The following is a 16,971-nucleotide window of genomic DNA, read 5'->3' as shown; positions in this document are numbered from 1 at the left end:
CCATGTCCCCTGGGGGGCTCCGTACTTATTAGCTTTTATTACCCGAAAATCACAATCAAGAGATGTTGAATAAAAAAAAGAAAAGAAAAGAAAAGCTACTTTTGTTTTGTGTTTTATTGAAAGCACTTTACAGAAAGTGTAATTGTTTGTAATGAAGAAAGAAGTAGGTAGGTTTGCATGTGTAATTAGTGTGTTATTGCAGAAGAAGCTTAATGTGTAGTTTGCAAAAACAATGGGAAAAAAAGGTGGCCGAAGAAGAAAAGATAAATGTCCTTTTTTTTTAAGTATTCCCTCGGCCGGTCGTTTGGCTTATGACATGTGGCAAGGACTCTGCTACAGAACTCCGCCAGTTCGAACCCCCCACGAACTCACTGCCACGGCCCTGCGCGGGGGGCGGGGAAACGCACTCGCATTTCCTTTTTGCTTTTTCCTGCTCGAGCCAAGTCCTCCGCCCGCTCTTCATCTCTCTCATTACCCCTTATTACCTTACACTCATGCCTTTGCCTTTCACCACTTCAAAACGAAGCCTACTTCAATATTACCTTCATACGCTCTCTTTGCTTTTGGCTTTCCTCATGCTGTGTACTCACCTTTGCTAAGTACATGTGAACAGATCTTGAATAAAAAAACAAAACAAAACACACTTTTCTTTTCTGTTTTATTGAAAGCACTTTACAGAAAGTGTAATTGTTTGTGATGAAGAAAGAAGTAGGTAGGTTTCCATGTGTAATTAGTGTGTTATTGCAGAAGAAGCTTAATGTGTACTTTGGAAAAACGATGAGAAAAAAAGGTGGCCGAAGAAGAAATGATAAATGTCCTTTTTTTTCAAGCCTTCTCTCAGCCGGCAGTTTCAGTGCCACGGCCCTCGCTTGGGGGGTGGGGAGACGTGCCCCCCAAGGAGACCTGCTAGATTGTTCAGAAGGTTGTTCTCATCCATCCAGATGGAGGATCACTAACAGGAGCGTGGAAGACTCCAGAATCCACTCTGGCTGGAATCCGGTGGATATGCAGTGTGTACAGGTACAGGACCATTTAAACGGACAGCATTTATAGAATGACTATTAAAAGTCAGCGAGTGTCAGTAATGTTAATGTGGTTATGTTAGTAATACACCGAGTGCTAATATAAGAGCTTTAAGATGCATTTGTAGATATTATTACGTGTTTTACCGTCTTTATGGTGCTAGCTTAAAGTTACGGTGTAAACGTTAGCTTATATTGGAGGAAAGCTGTTACTGGTTAAACGATGTTAGCACAGAAATATTAGCTTCTGTCATGACTGATGAAGTTACTAGTTAATAAAGTTTTCAGTAAAGTGATTAATCGCAGCCACAGGTTGACAGCAAATATCTCGATTAGCTTCAGTGCATCTGTAATAAATATGTGCAAGTTTCAGTGCTTCGTTTAAACTGTATGATACTTATACTGACCCAGGGTCAGTGTAAAATACAATCCTAGCTGTGTGAACAAAGCCACTGTAAATTTAATCCTGCATGACAAACCTCAGGATGCAGGTTATTATTACTCTTTCCTGCTGGCACACCTGAGAGTCAGCTAGAAACTTATAGTGACGTGGACATCATGCAAAGACTGCCAGACTCTGTAATACTGCAAATGATCAGTGACTCAGGTTAACACTAAACTTCAAACGGTACCTCTGTGTGCTGAACATCTAGGATTGAGTCAGGCTGCATTGACTGTGGGACTTTAATGTGTTAAAAGCAGGTTGAAGATGGCTCAGAAACATTTGAAGATTAAAATTTAGCATTATGGCTGCTGGTGGTTTGTAATATCTACTCAGCTGTATTTTTGTTACTAATTTATGTTTGTTGTTGTTTAACACAGATTTCAGAAGAGCAAATATGCTTAATAGTTTAACTAGATTTCATTTGTCAGTGTTTGACTGCTGAGTCACCGGAAGAACTCATTTCATTCATTCTCCATATGATGTTAATTTACAGAAATGTTTCACAGGAACTGATTTCTCCCAAAGGTTGAACTAGTGTGTTTCCATAGATTACCTCTGTATGAATGTACTTCTTAAATGAAGGCAAGTGTTTGTCCTTTTTTGTTCCTCAGGTACAGTACGTGATATCAAGGGCAGGTGGTCAACACTGGGGACAAGAAGCAGACATACTTCCAAGAGGGAGCTGCAGTGAGGTCAGAGGTCAGAATCTGAAACAGCTCAGGTTTATATTTTAGAGGTTATAAAAAATCAAAATGTATTTATAAAGAAACCTTTAAATAATAGTCATAATTATGATTATTATAAGAAATATCAAACATTTAAGTGGATTTTCTGTTACACATATTGTGTTAGCCCTGCGATAAACTGGCAGCCTGTCTTTGTCCTGTATCAGCTGGGATAGGCTTCATCCTCCCGCAACCTTGAATTGGATACATTTTATTCCAATTATGTAATCTGATCATTTACAAACTCAAGGTATCTAATCAAAATGTAAGTAATAATTATAAAATGGGAAAGCAGAAATAAGTGTGACATAAATGTAAATGTGTGAGCTGACATAGAGCTACATGCAGTCTGAAAAACCTTTGTTGTCAAGTTTGCAGGTATATCAGCACGAGACATTCTTACATAGAAGAGACATTAAAGTCTCTAACTCAGTGAAGCATTATTGGTCCCGTCTGTTTGGATAAATATAGTAAGTTGATGTATGTCCATTTATTGACACATTTTCTTAAGTGCTTATCCAGTTCAGGATCACAGTGGAGCTGCAGCTGGATATGTTCACTAAATAAACCTTACAAAAGTTAACAATAAACCTGCATCCATGTACGTTGTTGTCCACAGGATGAGAAAATCAAACTGGAACACTGTGGAACATGTTAATAAATGTTTGTGTGTTTATGCCTGTGTCTTTCACAGGAGGCGCTGGAAGGTTTCCCTAATAGTTCCTGGTGAATCAAAGCAGAACCATAAAGGTTGCTGGACTGCATGATGGCCTTACCCCTGAGCAGTCATCCTGTTAAAGGATGAACCAGTTAGAAGCTGTTTTCAAAGTAGCTGAGCAGATTTCATCTCAAGTAAGCGATTAACTGTTTGTTCATCTGTTCCGCCACTTAAAGAGCATTTAAGGACGTCTTTTGAGTGTCCAGTTGAATTAATTCTACTGGCTCTCATGGTCATTTGTTATTATAGTCATATTTTTCATGTTCATCCAGCTATTTAGTAAATTCTATCTATTTAGTAATATCCGTCAGCTATAAAATGTAATATAAATATAAAAATATCTAAATATCTCCTGCCCTTTATGTTTTAATGATGTAAGTCTGTTATCGTGTTACATTAGCATTCCTCACATATCAATGAGATGCTGTACAGTACAATCCTACTGACACAGCAGAGGGATAACGACAGCTATTCAACATCGTTACACGACACATTCGAGCTGCATGACGCAGACAAAGTGACTAAATCATCTTTTTGTGGTTTATTGTCTTCAAACCAGCAGACAAAGCCGATGGCAGAAGATGTCGGAGAAGAACTTCAGGCCGTGGACTGAAAAGGTATTTTTTTCTTGTTATCAAAAGACATTTGGAGTGGCAGCTTCTACAACTGGTTGTGCTAAAGTAAAGCTTACAGTCTAAGAAATCACAGTGTTGATATTCAGCACAAAGAGAAAAGCTCACTTGTTTGAATTTATTTACAATCATAGTTTTATAAATTCTGACTGTAAACAGCTTTTACAGCTTTGATATTGTTTGACACTCGATATCAGGTGATAGGGTTTAATTTAAAGGTTTCTGTGTCCCAATGAGCCATTTACACTGATCAGTGTCAGTTTAACTGTAACACATTCATTATTTAGATTCAACAAAGAAATAACTGAATGTAAAAAATGGCAGCCCTCAGGCAGGTTTATAGAGATACATGCATGCATTATGAAATTTATGTATCCCAGATAATTGTTATTCATCTAGTCATGGCAGACCTACCTCTTCCTCCCAAGTTAACTGCAACCCAAAATAACTAGTGGGGCTATTTACACACTCACAACCAGTGTGGGGTAAAAAGAGCCACCAAAAAACTGTCAGCCACAGATGTGCTAGAAGAGTTAGAAGCTCTACTTATGGAGAAACTTTCTAAGTCTAACAGGGGACAGGAACTCCTGCCCAAGTAACATGATATAAGCCCACATACAGCCCAGCCATAAAGTGAACCAAGTTAAAGACAGCATGGGACCAAATGCATGTAACCAGCCTGCACCCACCTGACATTTCTTCCTCCTGAATTAAATGAATGAAGGGATGAAAGTTAAATGACTACAAACCTAAAGCCACTAGTTCCCACACTGGAGCTCCCTGACACTGTGTGTTAACTGTATTTAGCTTGTATCAACAGTTGTAACAGGCTAAGCCACCTGAGACACTGCATTGAATTTGTTCCTGTCTTACTGGTTTCAGCTGACTGGTTTCAACTCAGATATTCTGCTTTTTCCTTTCAGTAGATCAAAGCAGCTCGTGCTCCTTCTGCTTCCAATTTAGAAGAAGAAGAAGAAGGCGAAGGCTTCAGCGAAGTGGCGTTCGTGGTCTCAGTGAACAGTCACGGTCACACACTGCATGTGGTTTTAAAAGCAACATGTCTGTTCACCACAACAATGGAGATGTGTAATATTAGTGCAGCTATGGTTTGTTCTTGAACATCAGTTCTGTTTTCTACTTTGATCACTCAGACCAAAAAAGTGTTGTTTTCAGATTCTTTCTTTTAAATCTATAAAGCACCTGTTCATTTTTTTTATTACAATTAGTTTCACATAAATGTTAGTGTTTCCTTTTATGATCTTTTAATGCTTACACTACACTGTACATGAAATCAAACCTAATAATGAGGCAGATAACATTCCTGTTACGATCCAGACTAGTGGTCTTACTGGGGCCGGTGAACAGGACTGTAAGCTTGCCATTGTGCCAGTTAAAGTAAAATCAAAGAGAGGTCAAAGAATAGTGGAAACGTATGCCTTTCTGGACCAAGGGAGTTCAGCATCCTTTTGTACAGCGGGTCTTATGGACAAGCTGAATATTGCTGGGAGGAGGACAAAGATTCTCCTGCGCACCATGGGACAGGAGAAAGTGGTGGACAGTTTCATTGTACCTGAACTTGAAGTTGCTGGATTGGACAGTGACATGTACTGTGATATGCCTAACCTCTTCACTCAGCATAAAATGCCTGTAGATATTGGTAACATCCCAAATCAACAGGACCTGGTTGACTGGCCACATTTGAAGCATGTTCATTTGCCAGAAATTAAGGCCAATGTTGAGCTTTTGATTGGCATGAATATGCCCAGAGCTCTAGAACCTTTGGAGGTCATCCGGAGTGTAGGTGATGGACCCTTTGCCATTAGGACTGTGCTCGGCTGGACTGTGAATGGGCCACTTAATCGAGAATGCTGTGGAAGGCCAGGATGTTTGGCAACAGTTACCGCCAACAGAGTTTCTGCTGTCACACTGGACAAGCTATGGAAACAGCAGTTCAAGATGGATTTTCCTGAGAGCAGCAATGATGAACAGATGGGGCTGTCAAAGGAAGACTTGAAGTTCCTGGAATTGGCCAGCAAGATGGTGACTTTGGGGGATTGGCACTACAGCATTGCCCTGCCACTAAAAGACCGAGACATAAGAATGCCTGACAACTGTGCAATTGAGCAACGAGCCTTAGGTTTGAAGAAAAGGTTCATCAGAGATAAAGACTTTCATAAAGACTACACTGCCTTCATGACAGATCTTATATCTAGAGGATATGCAAAGAGAGTCCCAGTCACAGAATTAGAGCGCCAGAAATGGGGAAGGATTAAACGTAACTTTGTTCCTGGAGATGTGGTCCTTATAGTGGATGATTCTGCACCTCGTGGTTCTTGGCTCATTGGGAGAGTCACCGGAGCTGCACCAGATGAAAGGGGGCTTGTGCGTCAGGTCTGGATTAAGACCCCAACCAGCCATGTGTGCAGACCCATCACAAAGATATGCCTTCTTCAGGAGGCCTCTGACCCATGACTATGACATTTTTGACACAGTGTGACATAACTAACTTTGAATTGACTTTAATGTTATGAGATGTACATCAGACTGACTATATTTAGGCTAAGTGCTGGTAACCTCTGGCCCATGACTGACTGACCATGTGCAGACAGAAGAAAAGAAGAGAAGACATGAGAAAATAACTTTGGTGGACTTTTGAGTATGTTATGTTGTCTCACTGGGTGTCTGTGATATGATGAAGTGTGTGTTGTGAGTTATGGTGTTGGATGTGTAATTATTACTGTAAAAATGTAATAATTAGGGGCCGGAATGTTGTGGATAGGCGTAGCTTTGGGTCACGTGGTGTCAGTAATAGTGATTGCTATATCACCTGTTCACGGCCCGAGGGAAATTTTGTGAATGAGTGGGTGATGGGGGAAGTCGACTTTTGCTGACCGCTCAAGCGTCCCAAGGCGTTCCCAGGCCAGCCGAGAGATATAATCTCTCCAGCGTGTCCTGGGTCTGCCCCGGGGCCTGCTCCCGGTGGGACATGCCTGGAACACCTCACCCAGGAGGCGCCCAGGGGGCATCCTTGTCAGATGCCCGAACCACCTCAGCTGGCTCCTTTCGATGTGGAGCAGCAGCTGCTCTACTCTGAGCCCCTCCCGGACGGCCGAACTTCTCACCCTATCTCTAAGGGAGAGGCCAGCCACCCTTCGGAGGAAGCTCATTTCTGCCGCTTGTATACGCGATCTCGTTCTTTCGGTCACTACCCACAGCTCGTGGCCATAGGTGAGGGTAGGGATTGTAACATTGTAAACATAATACAATTTTACATTATGTTACTGTCAGAGTCGGACGGTGCCCCGACCGGTCGACCTGTGTGTGTGTGTTTTTTTGTTCTCCTCTCTCGCTCCGCTTTTTCTCCGCTGCGATTGTTACCTCCGACCCGTAAGTGCTGCCACTCTGAGCTGCCTAATAAGCCTGGACGCGATCGAGACGGAGAGACGGAAGGGGACACTTCACTGATTCTAGGGAGTTTTGTGGACACACGAGGGGAGACGGGGAGAGGAGCACTGAAGGGACTTGCACTGTGGATAACTGTGGATTGATTTTGGCTTCACTGTAAATAAAGACACTGTTCAACTTAAACGAGAAGTCCGCGTCTAGGTTCGCTAACTCACCACCCTTAACAGCTACAATTTAACATCATGTAAAATTGTAACATCATGTTTACAATGTTACAATTTGTAAATTGTAACATTGTAAACATAATGTTACAATTTTATATGATGTTAAACTGTAACATAATGTAAAATTGTAACATTATGTTTACAATGTTACAATTTGTAAATTGTAACATTGTAAACATAATGTTACAATTTTATATGATGTTAAACTGTAACATAATGTAAAATTGTAACATTATGTTTACAATGTTACAATTTGTAAATTGTAACATTGTAAACATAATGTTAACAATTTTATATGATGTTAAACTGTAACATAATGTAAAATTGTAACATTATGTTTACAATGTTACAATTTTACATTATGTTAAATTGTAACATAATGCTTAACAGATAATGGTTATCCTCTTTTTATATCATACATCATTGTCTCTGTAGGAGGGTCTGGAGCACTCCCTGCTGAGCCGCTGGGCTCAGTACCTTGCAGGCAGGTCCGACGATGACTTCATCATCTCACCTGAGCTCAAAATTCTGGTGCATGAAGGCGTCCCTCGGGAGTATCGGCAGAGAGTGTGGCGCTGTTTGGTCCGAGCCAGAACTTTGACAAGCCAAGAGTGCCACATGCAACGCTATCAGCAGGTACAGCTGTAGAGAGAGAGAGTGCTTTATCCGCACCTGAGCACAGGTGGCTCCTCCTCCTTCCTGTTGGGAATGCTGGCGAGCACTCAGTAATCCTGTTCTGTTTCCAGCTGTGTGAGAAGAGTCGGACAGCTCCTAATCCTGCCTCCAGGCAGGTCCAGCTGGACCTTCACCGAACCCTGACGACCAATCAGCACTTCTCCTCGCCGTCCAGCCCCGCCCTCCAGCCCCGCCCTCCAGCAGCTCCGCCGCATCCTTCTGGCCTTCTCCGGGCATAACCCTGCCATTGGCTACTGCCAGGTACTCAACAGGTCAGAACAAAAGTATAAATATTATATCTGAGTTCTTATGTGGACCCGCCTTCCAGGCAGAACCTCACCTTCCATGAATGTCCACAGGTTAGCGGCCCTCGCTCTGCTGGTCCTCCAAAGTGACGAAGACGCCTTCTGGTGTCTGGTGGCAGTGGTGGAAGCCATCATGCCTCAGGACTACTACACCAAGAATCTGGTGGCCTCTCAGGTCAGCAGACACACTCACCTGCTTGCCTGCTGTGATCTGTTTTAGTGATCAGTGAGGCTGATCTCTGTGAGTCTTTGTGCTCAGGCGGACCAGCGCGTGCTGAAGGACTTCATGGCGGAGAAGCTTCCTCGCCTGGCATCTCACTTTGAGGATCACAACATTGACGTCTCTCTGGTCACCTTCAACTGGTTCCTGGTGGTTTTTGTGGAGAGTCTGCCCAGCGACATCCTGATGCCTCTGTGGGACGCCTTCCTGTATGAGGGTACCAAGGTACCATACACCCGAACACACCATGACAGAAATGCAGACAACACTTGAATGCACCACAGTAGTGTCCATGGAAACAAAAATGATTTTGTTTTCACCTTTAGATGTCTTTATTTACATTTTAGGAGTAATAAGACATTGTTTACTAAGCACGGGGAACTGTCATGTGACATGAAATAGGAGTGGGAAAGCAGATCATTCTAGTAACGACCTCACAGTCTACCACAAGCAGCGTAAATCCAGACGATGAGCGGGACAATGGCTTTGGGCTTGTTTCTGCAATGTGACAAATGCAGCACAGCTTTTACATCGTTTGTCTCAGGAAATAAAATCACAGTTCAGACACAGAAATATATACCACACAGGGATAAATGCTGACAACAGCTTCAGCCACGTAGATCCAACCCAAAAGTTTAATTTAAACTTAAAGCTCAACTACCAAGTAAGTTAATATTATCTGGCAACTGAGGAACCAAGTGGCTTATTGGAAATCGATCAGAGCTGTAATGAGTAAAGGGCCCAACTGCACCACAACTGAAAGAGTAATTTTATGACTCACCTCCTCAAAGTTTCCAATTAATTGTGTGGCGTGAGTGTCCTGTTATGAAATGCGTGTCTGTGCTGCAGGTGATCTTCAGATACACTCTGGCTCTGTTCAAATACAAAGAGGACGACATCCTGAAGATTCACGACAGCGTGGAGATCTACCAGTACCTACGCTTCTTCACAAAGACCGTCTCCAATGCCAGGTACGCACTCGCCTCCACCCGCCTTAATCTACGAGCTGTTACACTCTCAGAAGTGTAGCGGATGTAGCTGTTGAATCTTTGAGCTTCAAACCCTTTTTACTGAAATTTTGTGAGAAGTTTAAATTTCCCTGATCACAGTAACAACAATTTAAAGATTTTTAAGTATCTGCAGCTCTCGGATACATGTGGTCCAGTCAGTCCAGTATTTCCTGCTCAAACTGCAGTACCTGAAGTATCAAGCAGCATAAAACAGAAACACTCAAGCTGATCAGTTTCCAGTTCCTCTGTGTTGGTGATCGAGTCCTTTCCACCTGCGTGTGTCCATGCAGGAAGCTGACCAGCATCGCCTTCAACGACATGAACCCATTCCCCAGCCGGCTGCTGAGGAACCGGCGAGTGCTCCACCTGGAGCGCCTGCAGGCGGAGCTGCGTGAGCTGGAGGAGCAGCACAAGGAGTTCATCACCGAGAGCGTCGTACGGAAAGACAAAGAGCTCGACGTCATGGTGAGCGAGGACGACGAGGACCTCTGATCACACGGGACGCTTCAGCTGCTCACTTCGAGACGACGATGAGTTTTCCATGAGTTCAAGAGAATTTTACTAAACCGGCTGTTAACTGGTTTCCTTCACACTAAACACAGGATTGTGTCAGGTTCACCATCTCTACTAACACTACAAGGAAACAGACGCATACAGATTTAACTGCATCACATCTCTGAAACAAGCTTGCAGTAAACAAATGTGTACTGTGTTCACGTGTGTAATAAGTCAGGCTGCAGAAATGTGCAGATGTATTTCAGTGAATTCATTTGGATTAATATGTGATAGCTTATTTATTTCATTGCATCTTTTGCTTTATACCTAAAAATGCGTGACATTTCTAAATGTAGTCACATCCCTATGAAACATGGTTGATTATCAGCTGTAGTCACAGCTGGTGATAAAGTAATTAAATGTCCAGCTATTCAAAAATAGGGCATTCTGCACAATGAGTACTTTTTGGTACTTGAAGTATATTTTGATGCTGATGCTTCAGGGCATTGTGCTGCATTGTCGAAGCTCTCTGGGCTTCCGGTTAGAACGTCCTCACAGTGTTTTATTTTGATCTGGTGTAAAGTGCATTGTGCGGAAATGACAGCATGATAGTCACATGATAAAACTGACTTTTCTTTTTTTTTTTAATTTTACTGGGTGTGCATCTTGTTCAAATGTCTTTTTCAGCATTTGTACATAAATATTCTGTATATAAATATTTGATTTTCATTTATTTTACAGAGTCCTTTATTTTGTTTCACAAATATGACATTCATGTCAAATGACATCTGCAGACTTTATAATGACCAGCAGGGGGCAGTGTATTGCAGTCTATGAGAACATTTACTGAGACCTGTTTCATGCACTAGTTTCATGTCTCATTGAATCCAACATGATGTTGATTTTGTAAATTAAGGTCACATGTTCATCACATCTAATTTCAAAACACTGATCAATTTAAAAAAAAAATGAATTCCATACCAATTGCAGGAATAAAATAGGAATAAATAACAAACGAGAAATACATACAAAACAAGAGAAAGGCACACATGAGAGAACAGGTCACATGACAGCACAGCATTATCTACCCACAATTTGAACTAAATAACAGATAGCACAGGCAATGAAAACAAACGGAAATCAGAATAAATTTAAAAACTTTTATTGATGTTAACTTGAAGTGCTGAATTAGCCCTGTTGTCAGTTCAAATCACTTCAATCTATAGCGCACTTTAAGGTCTTTAGACCTTAAAAAGTAATACACTGCAAGGTAAGCTTGCAGCATCTTACTTTAAGGTCAACTGTGAAACTTTGTGGAAAGCCTGAGACAAGTTGATGAGTCAGTGAAGCGCACTTCCTTCTGATGACGGCTATACTGAGGTGAGTTTTTAAGCATATCCTGAACTTTATTCATTATTAGACTTCTGACACCTGGCAAATAAACTCTCACGCGATATGAGAACATAACAGCAAAAAGCCAGTAGCTGGTACATGAATGGATAAAAATTGGATCCCTCTTAGATTGAATTGGTTGCCCTCTTATATTACGTTGTTTTGAACCTAACCGCATCCACTGAATTAATGCAGTTTTCAGGACAGTAAAAACAGAGAACTCTGATATACACAATTTCTGATTGCTGATAGTGTTTCTTAATGCAAAATGGGCTTCCATTTAAAATGCAATTGCTTTATGTTCGATCTTTAGTGAAGAAGGGTCATTTTTGATTCTGTGGACAAGGGATGCAAATGGAATGTGAAGGCAACAGGTAGTAGGGTGAATTAGGGTTTCGTGTGGTCTTCAGTGTATGAATTTTATTGCCACTTTATTTCAACTTTTTATTAATGTACTCAAAAGAAAAACAAGAACCACAAAGGAGATTCTTGTGATTCTTGTTTGTGCTATCTGTTTGTGAAAGAAAGCACATTTTACCACATCATACTGTGTTTGCTGCCATTTATTTTACTCGTCCTGCCTGAGTGTCTGGGCTGTGTTTGTCTGTGCACCTTTGTTCTGGCCTTCTGCTGATGGGTTTCACATGCTGGGCTTTCCCTCTTGATCCACACCCAGCAGCCTGCTGCTGACCACACACAGCCTACAAACTGATCCATCCATGCATCCATCCATGCATGCATGGCCTGGTTATTGTTGAGTTATCACCTCCAGCTCCTTGCTCATAACCAGGTAGATACTGGGCTGGGCCTGATCTCTGAGCTCAATAACAATGACAAAAATGCCAAACACTTTACTCTTCATGGTAAAAAATGTTTATAATACAGTAAAAACTGGATGTAGCCAAAATCAGTGTTTTATATACAGTGTAAGTGAACAACATTGCTACACTGCTGGTGTTTGATTGATAGAGGCTTTCTTTATAAGAACTATGATATCATTTCTTTTGCTGATTAACAGTTTTTATATAATTTTTATATCATATATAGCTTTCAAGAAGCCAAAGATCACTGGACGAAAAGACTACAGACCTGTGGCTCTGACATCTGGTCAGGAAGTCTTTTGAGCGCCTGGTTCTCTCCTATCTTAAGACCCTCACGGCCCCCCTCCTGGACCCCCTGCAGTTTGCATACAGAGCCAACAGGTCTGTAGACGATGCCATCAACATGGCCCTACACTTTGTCCTGCAGAATCTATGCTAGGATCCTGTTTGTGGACTTCAGCTCTACCTTCAACACCATCCTTTCAGACCTTCTTCAAGGATTGCTTTCCCAGATGAATGTGCCTGATCCCATCTGCCGGTGGATCACTGACTTCCTGACGGACAGGAAGCAACCAGTGAGGCTGGGGAAGAATGTCTTGGACTCCCGGACCATCAGCACGAGCTCCCCTCAGGGCTGTGTTCTTTCTTCTATGCCCTTCTCCCTGTACACCAACTGCCGCACCTCCAACCACCAGTCTGTCAAATTAATTAAGCTTGCAGATGACACCACCATTATTGGACTCCTCTCAGACGGGGATAAGTCTGCCTACAGGATGGAGGCTGAACATCTGGTGTCCTGATGCAGCCGCAACAACCAGGTGCTGAATAAGTGTTATTTTCATTTACCACTGGCCCAAGTACATTTTTATTGGCTTGTGAACAAAGCTGTAGTTTTTGTATTTTTAAATATTAACGCAATTTAATTGAGACATTATTTATATTATTTCACTTTCAATGTGAAAAATGCTGTAAAAACGTTGAAAATAATGGTCACCCCTGTTCGCTGCAATGTAAAATAGTACAACTGCTGTCAGCCTTCATTAAGTTGCATCATTTAAACATTTGCATATTTTTATTCAACTTCTGCAGGATGCTTTGATGAAAGACTCCCTTTTCCCAAGTAGAGGCTTTACTAGAGGTCACAGGAACAGCGCTGCTGTTTTGGATGCGGAAAAATGTTGTCTTTCACTCTACCTGAGCTCAGTGTCCCAGTAAGGGCTCCGCCTCATTGTAGCTGACGCTGAAATGTCTGTGTGGGTTGCCATGACAACACCAGAAGTGCATCTGAGATCGTGTCCAAATTCATGGGCTGCATCCTCCTGAGGACTCGGTGTTCTGACAAAACGTCTTACTTTGGCAAAACGTCCTACCGTAAGTAGTTCATGCGTTCTCGGCGGCTCTAGTGACCCTCGAACTCTCGGCTAGCTATCGAGGTGGTGGATAACATACGTCTCCCCCACAAGAGCACGAACCTACAACTTTTCTACTACTGGTTTTACAAGGCGTACACGGTAAAAACAGTTCCTTGATCATGAATATGCAAATTGTCATGACCATTGATCAACAATCATTGATCAAAGACCATTGATCGTGGAATAATCTTCCACACTGCACCTAACGTGACAAACTGAAAGCAGTCATTGGGTGGGAAACCTTGAGGAGAACACTTTTGACCTTAGAGAAGAGCTCTGCATAGAAAAGGATCAGGTTTGAACTTAGTTTGTGCAGCTGTACCTTTAACTAAGGCAAGTTCCTGCATCAACTCGTCCTGTTGTCTTTTTGAACTGTGCTTCACTATTCACTACAGATGAATGCACTGTAAACACCTGCGTGTGAGTCACTTTGGTCACTTTGACAGTTGCACTGGTAATAATAATTTTCCCTTTGTGTCCTCAGAGAGAACAGTGATGTTGGTGTGGAGGAGGAGGAGCAGTTGTCCTGCTGTGCTTTGGGTCAAGATGTCTCAGAGGATTCAGTCGCTACCAGTTGTGGCATCTCTGTCCAAAGTAAGAGTCGGTATCCGTGTGCTGATGAACACATTTTTGAAAACTTGACTTCTTGTTTTGTAGGTGCATGAAAAAGATTTCATTCGATTTTTTATGGTATAGGTTTTTTTCCTGTTTTACTTTGAATGTTGTTTCCTTTCATGTCTCACGTTAGTTTTACTTCCTGCTTTGTGATTGTCTTAATTATTTTTCACCTGGTTTGCTAAAGTTCAGCTGTCATGTTCCCCACCTGCTCACAATATCAGGCAATCCTCAATATATACTACTCAAAACAATCAGAGGAACACACTGAAAACATAATGGCTCTCGCGCGGAGAAAAACATGCTGGAGATCAATACTGATGCAAACTGGGTGATGTGTTAGAAACGAAAGGATTCAATTGTTTGTTGGAAATAAATGATCAAAATACTGGATACTGGCTGAATCCAAATACAAACAGAAAATCAGAGTAAAAAACGCTGCAGCAGGCTTTTCCATTTGGCTCTGATTTCATAGCAGCAGCTCAAAATGAAATAGTTTGTATGGCTGCGTGTGCTGCTGGGCCAAAAGTTTAGCTGGTCATTTGTAGATTTTTAGATGAAATAAAAAACAAAAAAAACACTCAACAAAAGATCATCTAAAGAAGAGCAGAGTTCATGTACACACTTTATTAAGCAGCTACTGTACAACAAGAACAGAATCATGTAAATGGCCAAACAACAGCAACAGTAATCCCAGGGTGTAGCACAGCAGGCAAAGAGACGCAGTAGCACAGAGAGAGTAAAGGATCACATGGAGAACAAATGGAGCGCGCTCACGAGCCCTCTCTTCGTACAGAGCCAGAAACGTCTGACCCACAGAGCTCACTAAGACGACAATAACTCGTTTTTCCCACACAGATTACATATAACATCACACTGAATGAAATTACATGTAGCAGATTACATGAACTATATAAGATGAGGATTCGCGTATTAAGCATATTCAGAACTATTTCCTTCCATTATTTTCTTGGGTTAACAGTTTTTGTTGCTTTTCTGCTATCGCTTAAATTTTATTCATATAGCACCAAGTCACAACAGCCACCTTAAGGCACTTTATAGTGTTAGGTAAAGCCTCAGTAATAAAGCCTCAGACAACTCCCTACGAGCAACGACTTGGAGACATTAAGAAAGAAAAACTCTCTCTTTGTACAGTCGAACACTGAGACGGAACCAGGTTCAGTGACGGGCCGCCATCCACCACGACTGGTTGGAATGAGGGGAGGAGGGCAGGATAAAACCTGCAGGCTGAGAGCAAAGTGCTCCATCTATCTGATATGATACTGTGAGGCCTCTCAGATAAGATGGGGCTGTTTTATTATGGCCCTTTTTATGTGAGAAGCATTTTGAATTCAGCTCTGGATTTAACAGGGAGCCAATGATGTGAAGCCAGTATGAGGGGGATTTTCCCTCCTCTTAAAATGTCTCATTAGGAACATTTTTAACAGTTGCTTCTTGTCTCTGCTGTGACAAAAAAAGGTTCTGATTATGAATCAAAATGTTTTAAATAAGTCACACACTGGTTATAACTTAATGCCGAAAATGTCATGTTACACGATTTACTATTTTCTGAAGCTTATTTACAATTTACAATGCTTAACACCATTCCCATCCCTCCCGTCAAAAGATAAAAGTCTGTTTTTCATGCAGTTTCACACACTAAAGACATTTCATTCTTTTTGGTTTCTTGTTGTCAATCAGCAGATGCGAGTCTGGAAGAGGTTTTAGAAGAATATAAGATCAGTCTGAGGAGGAGGTTTGAAAGTGTGACTGAAGAAACTGATAATACAGGAAGTGGAACCCTCCCGAACAGGATCTACACTGAGCTCTACATCACAGAGGGACAGAATGAAGACGTTCATAACCAACATGAGGTGATGCAGCTGGAGACAGCTTCCAAGATGGAGGCTCTTGATGACATTACAGTCAGGTGTCACGACACCTTTAAAGCCTTACCTGACCAACAGAGACCCATCAGAGTGGTTCTGACCAACAGCGTCGCTGATCAGAGACGAGCAGTACAGTCTTCTGGAGCTGCTCCATGTTTTCCATCCAACATTACAGAAGGTCACAGCAGAGAAGCTCGCTGTCTGTAAACTTTTGTTCATCTTTGACGGCCTGGATGAAAGCAGACTTGGATCATTGGATTTCACCAACGGGAAGCTGCTGTCTGACGTCACAGAGAAGTCATCAGTCAGCCAGCTGCTGACAAACCTCATCCAGGGGAATCTGCTTCCCTCGGCTCTCGTCTGGATAACTCCCCGACCTGCAGCAGCCAATCAGATCCCTCCTAGACGTGTTGACAGGGTAACAGAAGTACGAGGCTTCACTGATGCCCAGAAGGAGGAGTACTTCAGGAGGAGATTCAGTGATGAAGAGCTGTCCAGAATCATCTCCCACATGAAGACATCCAGGAGCCTCCACATCATGTGTAGAATCCCAGTCTTCTGCTGGATCACTGCTACAGTTCTGGAGCACATGTTGACTACAGAGCAGAGAGGAGAGCTGCCCAAGACCCTGACTGACATGTACTCACACTTCTTGTTGGTTCAGATGAAGAAGGGGAACAAACATGTGGGGGGACATGAAACAAGTGAGATGGCTGAAAGGAAATTTCTTCTGAATCTGGGGAGGCTGGCATTTAAACATCTGGAAAAAGGAAACACCTTCTTCTACCAAGAAGACCTAGATCAGTGTGGTCTGGATGCTACAGAGGCCTTGTTGCACACAGAAGTTTATACGGAGCTCTTTAAACAGTGTTTGTTAATCTTGAAGGTGGCTTTTATTTGTGATTCAGGTCTCAATGTCTCTTTGTGTATACTTATATGCAGAAGTAACACAAAAGAAGAAGTGGG

At 42.1% G+C, this 16,971-nt stretch overlaps 2 protein-coding genes across 2 annotated transcripts in view; both read left to right on the top strand.

Moving 5' to 3' along the window:
* Window positions 1-16,971, top strand: part of LOC146638214 (uncharacterized) — a 240,182-nt gene that overhangs the window by 156,711 nt on the left and 66,500 nt on the right. The gene's annotated exons all lie outside the window — the stretch shown is intronic.
* On the top strand, window positions 8,156-9,873 carry LOC146638219 (TBC1 domain family member 2A-like). The gene is made up of 4 exons (XM_085360500.1): window positions 8,156-8,326; window positions 8,411-8,596; window positions 9,221-9,342; window positions 9,672-9,873. Exons 1-4 carry the CDS (start codon window positions 8,156-8,158, stop codon window positions 9,871-9,873), a joined length of 681 nt encoding a protein of 226 aa, XP_085216626.1.

The sequence above is a fragment of the Diplotaxodon limnothrissa genome, linkage group LG2 (genome assembly GCF_057381915.1).
Source record: "Diplotaxodon limnothrissa isolate DT_005_m linkage group LG2, D_limnothrissa_male_GT1.1, whole genome shotgun sequence".
NCBI lineage: Eukaryota > Metazoa > Chordata > Actinopteri > Cichliformes > Cichlidae > Diplotaxodon > Diplotaxodon limnothrissa.
Note: the sequence above shows the minus strand (reverse complement) of the source record. Positions and strands in the feature narration are given on the sequence as shown.